Source organism: Montipora capricornis, chromosome 8 (genome assembly GCF_036669925.1).
Source record: "Montipora capricornis isolate CH-2021 chromosome 8, ASM3666992v2, whole genome shotgun sequence".
Classification (NCBI taxonomy): Eukaryota; Metazoa; Cnidaria; class Anthozoa; order Scleractinia; family Acroporidae; genus Montipora; species Montipora capricornis.
The window spans coordinates 46,715,665-46,725,664 of NC_090890.1; the positions used below are offsets into that span (position 1 = coordinate 46,715,665).

A 10,000-nucleotide genomic window follows, 5' to 3' on the forward strand; every position below is an offset into this window, starting at 1 on the left:
TTTAAACGGATTTCTACCCTAAAAAGGTCACTTAGAATTTTCGAGAGCCTTTTTTCCGGCTAAAATTTTCGAAAAGGTAAGTTTTGATCCCTATAATTTTCGCCGGATCACTAGACTTTCAGCTAGGAAATCCGAATAGATGAAAACCTTTTTAGGGGATACAATTATGCCTATATCTACCGTTTAAATACTAAAATACGTTTAACAATGATATGTTTAAGTGGTTTTGAACTATATTCTCGTTGGGTGCCCCTGAAAATTGTGTAGAAAACTCTTCTGTTAACAAAATTAGAATTCGGAAATGTTGAGAGTGCCCCCAACAATGCAGCTACCAATGACATGGTTTTGCATATTTTAGAGTTTCCTTTGTAGCGCAAGAGTTTCCCTTGTACGATGGTTTTGGCAGCGGTATGAAGACTTTCTCTCCTGTTTCCTGCAACTCTTTGAGAGATTTCGGCAATTTGTGGTCATTTATCTGGATAGTGTGAGTCCAATTTACATCAACAGGGTTTAGTACTAAACATTCTACCTCCTTTTTAGAAACCAACTCCACAGATTTATATTATTATTCTTCTTTTTTCCTTCACTATTGCTTACCTCACTCATACATTTCCTTTCAGAAGATCGAAATGTTTGTCTGAGTCTATGCGAGGGCTCGTGTGACAAAGTCTATTTTTAGTAATAGTGCAAAGCGCTATTGACATGAGGGCATTTGGTGTGAAAACTTTATCATTTCCCGATTATTCCGTTCGCGCTTGCAGTTCAAGTCGAGATTTCACTTAATATGTAATACTATATCACTGTAACTCTATATACGCGCAAGCTACAATGATGCTTCATATTACCAGTAGTAGCTATCGCTAAGTGCAAACGAGACAGTCCATATAGTACATAGATTGCAGATTTGTATCAGAGTGCCATTCTTGGAACCCAACAGTAGTTATAATTTTTTTTAAATTCAAAGCACCGGAATTTAGTTTATCTAAGTTAACAATAACGATAGAAATGAAAGTAAAACCCTTGCTCACTTTGTATCTCGAACAATACGTGTTTTGCAATGATATTGAAAGTACTGCTGTAATTTTTTTAACGGCCGTAATTTGAACAGGAAGATATGATACAATAATCAAGTTGGATAAAATCAATGTCATGTACAAAACGTTTTCAGTGTAAAACGTGTTATGGGGAATCAAATTAAAAAACTCTCTTGCACTACACATGAAAGTTGTTTCACTTGTATAATTTTTATTTTGCAAGATAAAGCCATGAATTATATGTCAAATTGATCGTTTAATTATGTACTTTACAGACAATATAGTTTCCTTTGAAATTTCTTATTGGTCATAATGCTCCACTTGACAATGGCACGAGGGCTGAAACGGACAACAGCGGCCGATAAGAACACCTACGGTAATGACATCACGCAACAAAACACGATCTTTCATTGGTTCTTGAAGTAACATGATAAGCGGCCTTTGTTCCTTTACCTTATCTTACATTACATTTTCTCTGGAGCGCTTGAAATTTTTTCTGCATACACAACACTCTCGTGCTTAAGGCTGTCGCCTCGTCAGCCTCGCGTCTTCGCTCGGCTGACTCGTTAGCAGTTAAATTTTCGACCTCGAAAATTACGTTTCTAGCTTTCTCATTGATTCATTCAATCTTGGTTACCAGCTCATATATATCCCGTATGACCTTATATGGTATATGATAACCGATTGCGTCAAGTGTTGTAAAGCTGGAAATTGATTGGCTCTAATTTCCAAGTGTCTAAGTGTTCAGAAAAAAAAAAAGTCTCCGCTTACGAGCCAGAAGGCTCATCAGGCCGGCGCTTATCTCCGGTTTCTGTAGCATGAAGCGACTAGGAGTATTTGTACTCTCCCCTGGATGGGATGCTAGTCCATCGCAGGGTTACCCCCAGCATTACACTGGTACCCATTTATACACCTGGGTGGAGAGAGGCACCGTGAGAGTAAAGTGTCTTGCCCAAGAACACAACACAATGTCCCCTGCCAGGCCCCGAACCCGGACCACTCGATCCGGAGTCGAGCGCACTAACCATGAGGCCACCGTGCCTCCCACAAGTGTTCAGAATGTGATGGAAATTTAATAAAAACAGGGGCCCATGACTAGGAGCGAGCAACTCCAATACTAAGCCTATGTCAAGGCATTTTTACAGACCGATCTATTTTAAGAACACTTTTTCCGCAAAAAGGCAAAGGCAGTTCAGTCTCAGTGACGCTATGACGTCAAGTTAGTTTCTTGTGATTGATCATTGGGCTCCCTAGTGAGTCTTGTTCGCGGGAAATTCAATCGAAAAATAAATAGGTCTTTGGAAACGTCGTGACAGGAATATAGGGCTGTTGATCGCCCTAGTCATGGAATCCTGATAAAAACGATTGTTGTATAACTAGACTTTCGCTCAACAAAACGAGCACTGTGATTGGTTGATTCTTTGTCACGTGGCCCTGATCAAATTTAAATGTATCCCATCCAGGATACAATTCCGCAATTGTTGCCCGCTCCGGATGTTTTGCTGCGATTGTTGCAGGAAAAGTCTAAATATATAACAAAGCACTTATAATTAATGTCTGGTCCCACGGGAAAGTAATTAGTTTTGTTTCCCCCCGAGTCCTGATGTTTCCCTGAACTTCGTCTCGGGAAACATGAGGACTCTCGAGAAAACAAAACTAACTGTTTCCCTCGGGACCATACATTACGTGTATTTTATTCCATTCGTGCTTGTTGGATATGAGACTGGTTATAGCCAACTCGGTGCTACGCGCCTCGTTGATTTTTTACAATGTCATATCCAACGCGCGCTCATGGAATAATTGTTAAATTTCATATATCGAACTTAAACAAGGAAAAACAAAAGAAACCAGTGTTTTCCGGTTTAGGGACTTTTTCATTCAAACCAATGCGAAACGGGAAGCCATTTTGTTCTTCTCAGTTTCCTCAGAGGTGAATACTGCCTTGCTATTAACCTCCAAACTAACCAATCAGAATGCGTGGAAAGCACTATTCACTTGTGTGATATATACTAAAAGTCTAAGATACGGCCTTTAACTGAAATCAAATCAAATTTAATGTTGGTTTTCCGAAGTGTGGAAAACAGGAGTGCCAGATTGAGGGAAACCTTTGTAAACAGAGGCGAAAAACCCACAAATGCAAGCCAAATATGCGGTAAGATCTGGGAATAGATCCCAGGCCACATTGGTGATGGGCAATTAGCAGTGCGCCAACTCTCAATAACGTAAGAAAGTGTTAAATGTTGCTTTTTACCTTTTGAGGGTCCACTGAACAGGGTATCACAAAATCATTCAACAGGTGTACAAACACAATACACTTCCCAGTGCAGGGATCATTTGACTTTCCAGGAATCATGTTTTCCCTGTGTAAGGAGAAATAAAAGCAATTACCGCAAAATTCCGAAAATCCCATTGTCTTTTGAAGAAGCCAATCCTCCATAACTGAATATAAGCTACCAACAATTTATAACAATAGGCTGGTTGATCTTGGAATTGTTCAAATTGGAGATCTCTACGAAACAAGGGGAGAGTTCAAGTCAAACAAGGAGCCACTATATTCAACTCTCTCACAAATTGAGCAATTCCTAGTCAGTCTCTTTGCTGCTTTTCCGCGAGAATGGTGCAAAGTATTAAAAACAGATAATTTCTCTATCTCCTCAAAAGCAAATGATCTAATCCCAAGTGATCTTTATTTACGTATTGAAGGGAAAAAAGGTGATTTCCGAAGTCTAAAATCAAAGTCATTATATGAAAGTTTTGCTTCCAAGATATCTACTACACCAACAGCGCAGAAGAAATAGCATTTTCTCAATACCCACACATCCCAGTTAGACTGGGAAAATATATATTTGCTGCCTTTCAAAACAACATTGGATACTAAATAAAGAGAATTCCAATATAAACTTTTAAACAGAATCTTGTACACAAACAAGATGCTGTTTACGTTTAAAAATGTCGATTCTCCTTTATGCGATTTTTGTGAAAAGGAGTTGGAGACCATAAAGCATCTTTTCTTCTATTGTACAAAAGTACGTATTTTTTGGGACGATTTATAGACTGTCCTTAATTCTTTGAATATAAGTGTTAGTTTTGGCATCAAGGATGTTCTTCTCGGGATTTTAGATAAGAGCAATACAGACATAGTAATTAAATACATTGTCCTTGAAAGTAAATCTTATTTATTTATCGCTGTAAACTAAATAAGGGCGCTCTAACCTTTAGATTGTTAAGGCCGGTTTACAAGGTACGATTTGTCGGCCGGTTTTGTCGGGGCGATAAATCGTACCGCGTAAATTGTGTAAAACGTGTAATTTTTCTTCAAAACATCTTCCCCGTTGTCCTTTTAGTATCCCTATAATTCCCATACACTTCATTCATATCTCTATTGTTATTTAAATCTTTTAAGTAATTCTTGGTTGTAGTGTAGTGTAGTGTAGTGTAGTATAGTTTTCGTTGTAGTTGGTAATTAAGGTAATTTGCGCAAGTATTGTAGACTTGTTTGTATCTTTGTTTACGTTTTTGTATTATATACCTGTAAAGGCAAAAAAAAATTACAATACAATACAAAAAAAAGTTAACGTAAGTTGTCCAGTTACAGCTAACAACCACTTCGGGTAAAATTGGGAAAAGGACGAGATTTTACCAGATAGATGAATCTGTAATTAAACTAGCACGTTGGCAAATGAAAAATATAAATATATGTTACTCTGGTGTTTGAAATATAAATTATGTACAATAAAAAACGTTTTTGTTTTAAAAACAGAACTAGAGGTTATTTCTTATTATTAATGCTACTAAGTTTGCAAATGGAAACAATCAGCACAGCAATACCATCCGAATTTACTTTTACTAAAGCTTTTTGACGAATACCAGGATAAAAAGGTAAGATTTCTTTGGAATAGGTACTAGAGATCGGCCGCTTCGTTTGTGTATAAACCAAAGTAGAGTAATATGTCTTTTTGTATTTGATTTCTTTCTTTTTTTATATTTGGTTGCTTAAGGCTTCTTTTCTAATATTCTATTCACGCTTTTTATTCCTGTACTAGCTCGGGGGAAGGGTGGGGGAGGAAGTACTTCCAGAAATATTCGGTGGGGGTGTGCAGCCCGCTTCATAAAACCCTTACCCTACTTTCAGACTAGAATCTGGCGATTTTCCCCACCCTATTTCAGATCTGACCAAAAATTTGATACCCCATTTCAGACTTGACTCTTACAATAGATACCCTATTTAAGACCTGAGAATGGCTTTTGTTGATGGTCTTATCGCCTTATGATGAAGTATCTTCTTCTAAAAGACTGACCTTCTTCTTCAGACTGACCCAATTCAAGACTTGATGAATGCACAAGCCTCTCCCTATTTCAGACCAAAGCGGCTAAAAAACCATAGGCTTTGTGGTCGCACAAACCTATATAGCCAGATGAGTGAGTAACCCTTATATACGTAATAATATGGAAGACGCTCTGAATACCATGTTGTGCAGAAGTAGGGTGATACATTTTGGAAGGTTTAGAAACAAACTTCAAGGATTGAATAGTCTAAAGCGATGTTCAAACTTGCTAAGTACGGAACAAAATAAGTAAATATGAAGTCTGGAGGGCTCATAACAACGGATAACGTACTGGTGAATATCGCTTGATGTTTACAAATAAAATCAATAGGTCACCGAGCAAAAGTAGTAGTTTGATTTGTTACAGGTTGTCGAATCGGAGATAACGTGAATCTAAGCAATGCAGAGGTGACATACAAAAGCCAAAACCATTCTTGTAATTAATGTGACTAAGTGAAACTTAGGCCTCTTAGCCTCTTACCAGCTACACCGGCAACCAGCTGCAAAGTTTCGAAATTAACAATGTTGTGAATAATGCAGTGACTCCCCTCAAGGTCGCTTACATGAAGACCGTGAAAAATTTAAAAAAATGACATCCACGGATGATGCTCGTACAAAGAACAGCTGAAAGAAAGATAAATTTCGGGCATTTCCAACGTAGCGCTGCTGGGAGTTCTGTACTGACGATTTTATCATGTTGTCAACATGCACGATTTCGAATAACTATCTTCAGTATTCATTTTCCAGAAGACTGAATCCAGAATTTTCACTTTTTAGCTGCTATTGAGCTTTCACTCAGAACATGAGTTTCTAAATCGGCGCCGACATTAAAAATCTCACACTGAAACCCCAACACAGCTCCCATCGCTTTGGTTGTCCCACCGCATGTTACAAATCCAGATTTTCATAGAACTCTGTAACAATTGAGGCTGTTTCAAGGTTCGCGAGCACAGAAATCCCCTCCAACGACACTCGACACCACGGCTGTTTTTTGTTGTTGGTGGAAAAAATATATAGTGTTGTCAAGTGAGTTACTTTTGCCAAAGAAATCACCTCGTAATTCTACTGTCCATTTTGCTGAATGTTTGCTGCACCGAAAAAAGTCAACCGAGTAATTACAGCTGTACCCAATAATTACTGGGTTGCCAGTATGGCAATCCAAGTCGGAAAAAAGTCAACCGAGATTATGTTAAACTCGGGTACCTTTCAGGTATTCCGAGTAAAAAGCTGTTTTATTATTTCTCAGCGTCACATCTCATGCTGTGTTTTAATTTTACTCGTATTTTTCTCGTATTCAGTGTCCTGGGAAAGGAATTGTTGCCGATTTCGGTGCTTATTTGTTGAAATGAGGGAAGCATACTATGAAAAATGAACCGTGAACTTAGCTCATCACCCTCGCTGCTTGTATTTAGGTTCGACTGGATTCTGGAAAATGAACACTTGAACTCGATTTACCCCGGCGAACGTGTTGGCTTCACAGCCCGATCATGTTGTTGTGATTTGAATTCCTGATCCACGCAATTGGAATGTCGCGAGATGATAGATACAGAAAACAATTTTCCCAGAAGTAGACTTGTGATTTAATTCTATAGGGAAGGTATCTGTTGACGTCACCCAATGTCATTAATGTGCCAACCAGAGTCCCATTGGCTGTCGAACAAGAGCTCTTTTGTTCCTGTGGTTGGCACATTTGAATAACAAAAGCAATGTTTGTAAACAGATATCTTCCCTATTTATTAGACTATATACATACAATACGTCTTTCCTTTGCACATTTGTACCTGATCAACTTCATCGCAGTTAAAGTCGATTTTACTAGGAGGTGATGCGAACTGTGAAATCACCACCGCAAATTCTGTCAGCATCTGTTTCATCGCAATGGCTCATCCGCAGTGTCCATGAATGAACTAAAAAAGCAAAGTCTTGCTTCATGTGGTCAAAGGTAGCCGCCTTTTTTGAAATCACGCGAAAGTTCGAAATATAAAGCAAACCTTCAGGTGATCTCAGTTCCTTCGATGGCTTAGTGGGAACTTTTTTTTTTTTTTTTTGATAATACACCTGTTCATCATTAGCATTTCTTTGCATGTATATAGTGTATCATTACGTTAATATTCTTTACTGATCAATATTGTGGCTATTTTGATAGTATTGTATGTATCAAAATAATATTGTTATCAAGAATCACATACAAAACCGTACGTATGTACAGTCATACACTGTAACTTTATGTCCTCAAACATTGTTTCATATTAACTAAAATCGAAGTCATCTAAAAGTTCTTTACTGAACAATATTTCGCAGTTCTTCTGATTAAGTTTGTTTCTGAAAAATGCACGAAAATCATTTTTGTTTTAAACAAGTTTCTTCAAAAGTACATTTTTTTCTTCTTGCCTTCTCATTTTCTAGAATTAGCACCTCTCTGTGAAGCTCCATTATGAATCACATTTATTAAATAATATTGATAGTAAAAGCATTGATGGTATTTTATTATGCTTGCCAAAGAGTTCTGTGTAGCCAACTCTCACTTACATTAACCAAATAATAGCAACCACACCAATTTAAGTGTGATACTGTTTATAATGACACCCAATGCCATGGCACTGCACTTGCATGCAAACACAAATTATACACTATTCATTTTTACTAATAATGTGAAGTGGCAGCCTGACTGCACTTGCTCATGGAAAGGAGAGTTGACTTACAGACCTGGGGCCGGTTCCTGAAAAGTGTTATAACTCTATTCCAGGGATAAATATGCCGGAATAAGGCACATTTATCCCTGGAATAGAGTTATTACACCTTTCAGGAACCGGACCCTGATTATCATGCAGTACTATATTGGAACCAGTTCAGAGGTTTTTTTAGTGGGAACTTACTCGCTCCTGGGGCCCGGTGGCCCGAGCCCGGGGCGCGATGGCTCCGGTTGTATCATACGGGATACTTATCAAGCGGTTAATCTACTATCCCTGGGGTTTATAACGTGGTATGCATGGCATCCCACGTAATTAGCACTTCGCCTATCGCAAATACTATGGACTATTGATCAAAGTAGAAAATTTTCAGCATTGTAAGGCTCGTGTGATCAATCATCGATCAAGAATGTTACTGCATAAGCAAAACGACAACAAAGCACTGTGTCCAGTTTCACCTTTTTGCGAGTGACACGATTGCACTTGATATGTCCATGTCGTTGAAGTGTGTCAAGCGAGTGAAAGTTTCCTGTTTTGAACATCTGTTCTGTTCTAGCAAGTAATATTTGTTCACGGTTTCTTAACTTAATTAAGTAAAGAGAAAAGCAAAGGCCAGTGATTAAGCCGCTGTTTGTTCATTTCAGTGATTTGCGTACGATAGCTTTCATTGATCCTTTCCTCTATGCGAATTTCGTGCTTGCGGCTTGCAGCTTTTACATCACCATATCTTTTGCTGTGCATTGCTGCATAACGTTAAGGTATGGCAATGAATAACAAAGGCACAGAGGAAGACAAAACTCGTTTTTATCCGCTTATGTCAACTTGCGAATATGCGTCGTTCGTACGTACGGCATTCGCCAATATTTCACTGTAAAGCATGATCGTGATGGTAAAAGCCCGAGATAAATCCGAATTTTGATCATAGGGTCACACTTTGCTTCACTATAGTCTGCTTACTTCACTTGACGCTTTTTCAAAACCATACCAAGTACCCAGCTCAAGGCTAAATGATGCATGTCCTCTCTAGAACGTGGAAGTAGATGAAAGGGGCGAAAGGAGTTCGAAAGAGCGAAAGCAATTTACCGACACGAGGAAGTGAAAGGTCTCCTTGATATAGAAAATGACCATCTTGATCAGTTTGCGGAGCACAATCTCGATGCAGTTAAACCTCTGGCTTTTCTGTTAGCTGCACCAAGTGTTCACTGCAGCCGTTGCAATTTCAGTTGAGTACCTGACAGTTTATCGGTTTGTTATGTCAACTGGATGAAATTGTTAGTAGTATATGGCAGCGCTTCTTATGTCGGATTCGAAATAGTTGGAGGCTCTTAACTGCTTTGATTGTTGTGTGGGCCGTATACTTTTAAGCCTACTCCGAAATAACAAAAAAGCATGATTGTTGTACTTACCGCATTTGAATTCAGTAGGAGCAAAGACAGTGCAGTTAAAATGGCAGACCAGCGCGACTGGTAAACCGCAACAAGATTTAATTTTGCACTATTTACGCCTCAATCTTATACGGTTTCGTCAACGATTACGGCGTCCCTTGCTTAATATTCGAGTAGGAACCAGAGGAATACACTGATGAGCATTTCATGATCAGTAAATCGGTGGTTAAATTGTAGTAGGTTGAAATTGAGCGGCAAACGTGGCAGGCTCGATTTCCGCCCCTCACTCGAAGTATCCTCTCCAGGTTCCTTTCCATTTAAACGCCGCTGGACCAGTCCGTCCAGTGGAATGATGCATTTGCTGAATGCATATATAAGTAACGTTGCAAGGACGTTCAAAACAACTTAAGAGGAAAGATTTTCTTATTTGGTTATTCCCAGGTTCCGTAAGTGCAGAGTTTACGTGTTTATCCAGCCGCGGCTCGATGTGTTTCCATTTTATATTGTCATAACGTTTGTGCATTGATAGAAATAAGGTATAAATTGTAAAACGAATCATAAAGAAA

The 10,000-nt window shown here is 38.6% G+C and overlaps 1 protein-coding gene and 1 long non-coding RNA gene across 4 annotated transcripts in view; both read right to left on the reverse strand.

The window, feature by feature from the left end:
* Positions 1-10,000, reverse strand: part of LOC138060181 (uncharacterized) — a 180,260-nt gene that overhangs the window by 125,604 nt on the left and 44,656 nt on the right. The window lies entirely within an intron of this gene.
* LOC138060179 (interferon-induced very large GTPase 1-like) overlaps positions 1-10,000 on the reverse strand; it is a 43,927-nt gene that overhangs the window by 29,065 nt on the left and 4,862 nt on the right. For 2 of the 3 annotated variants that reach the window (XM_068905902.1, XM_068905900.1), the window contains exons 1-2: positions 9,456-9,534; positions 3,286-3,394 (exon numbers count right to left, since the gene is read on the reverse strand). In XM_068905902.1, the coding sequence (XP_068762003.1) occupies positions 3,286-3,394; positions 9,456-9,460 (114 nt within the window). In that variant the 5' untranslated portion in view covers positions 9,461-9,534. Of the gene's footprint in view, positions 1-3,285; positions 3,395-9,455; positions 9,535-10,000 lie in introns of those variants that run through there. The other variant, XM_068905901.1, reaches the window with a different exon arrangement.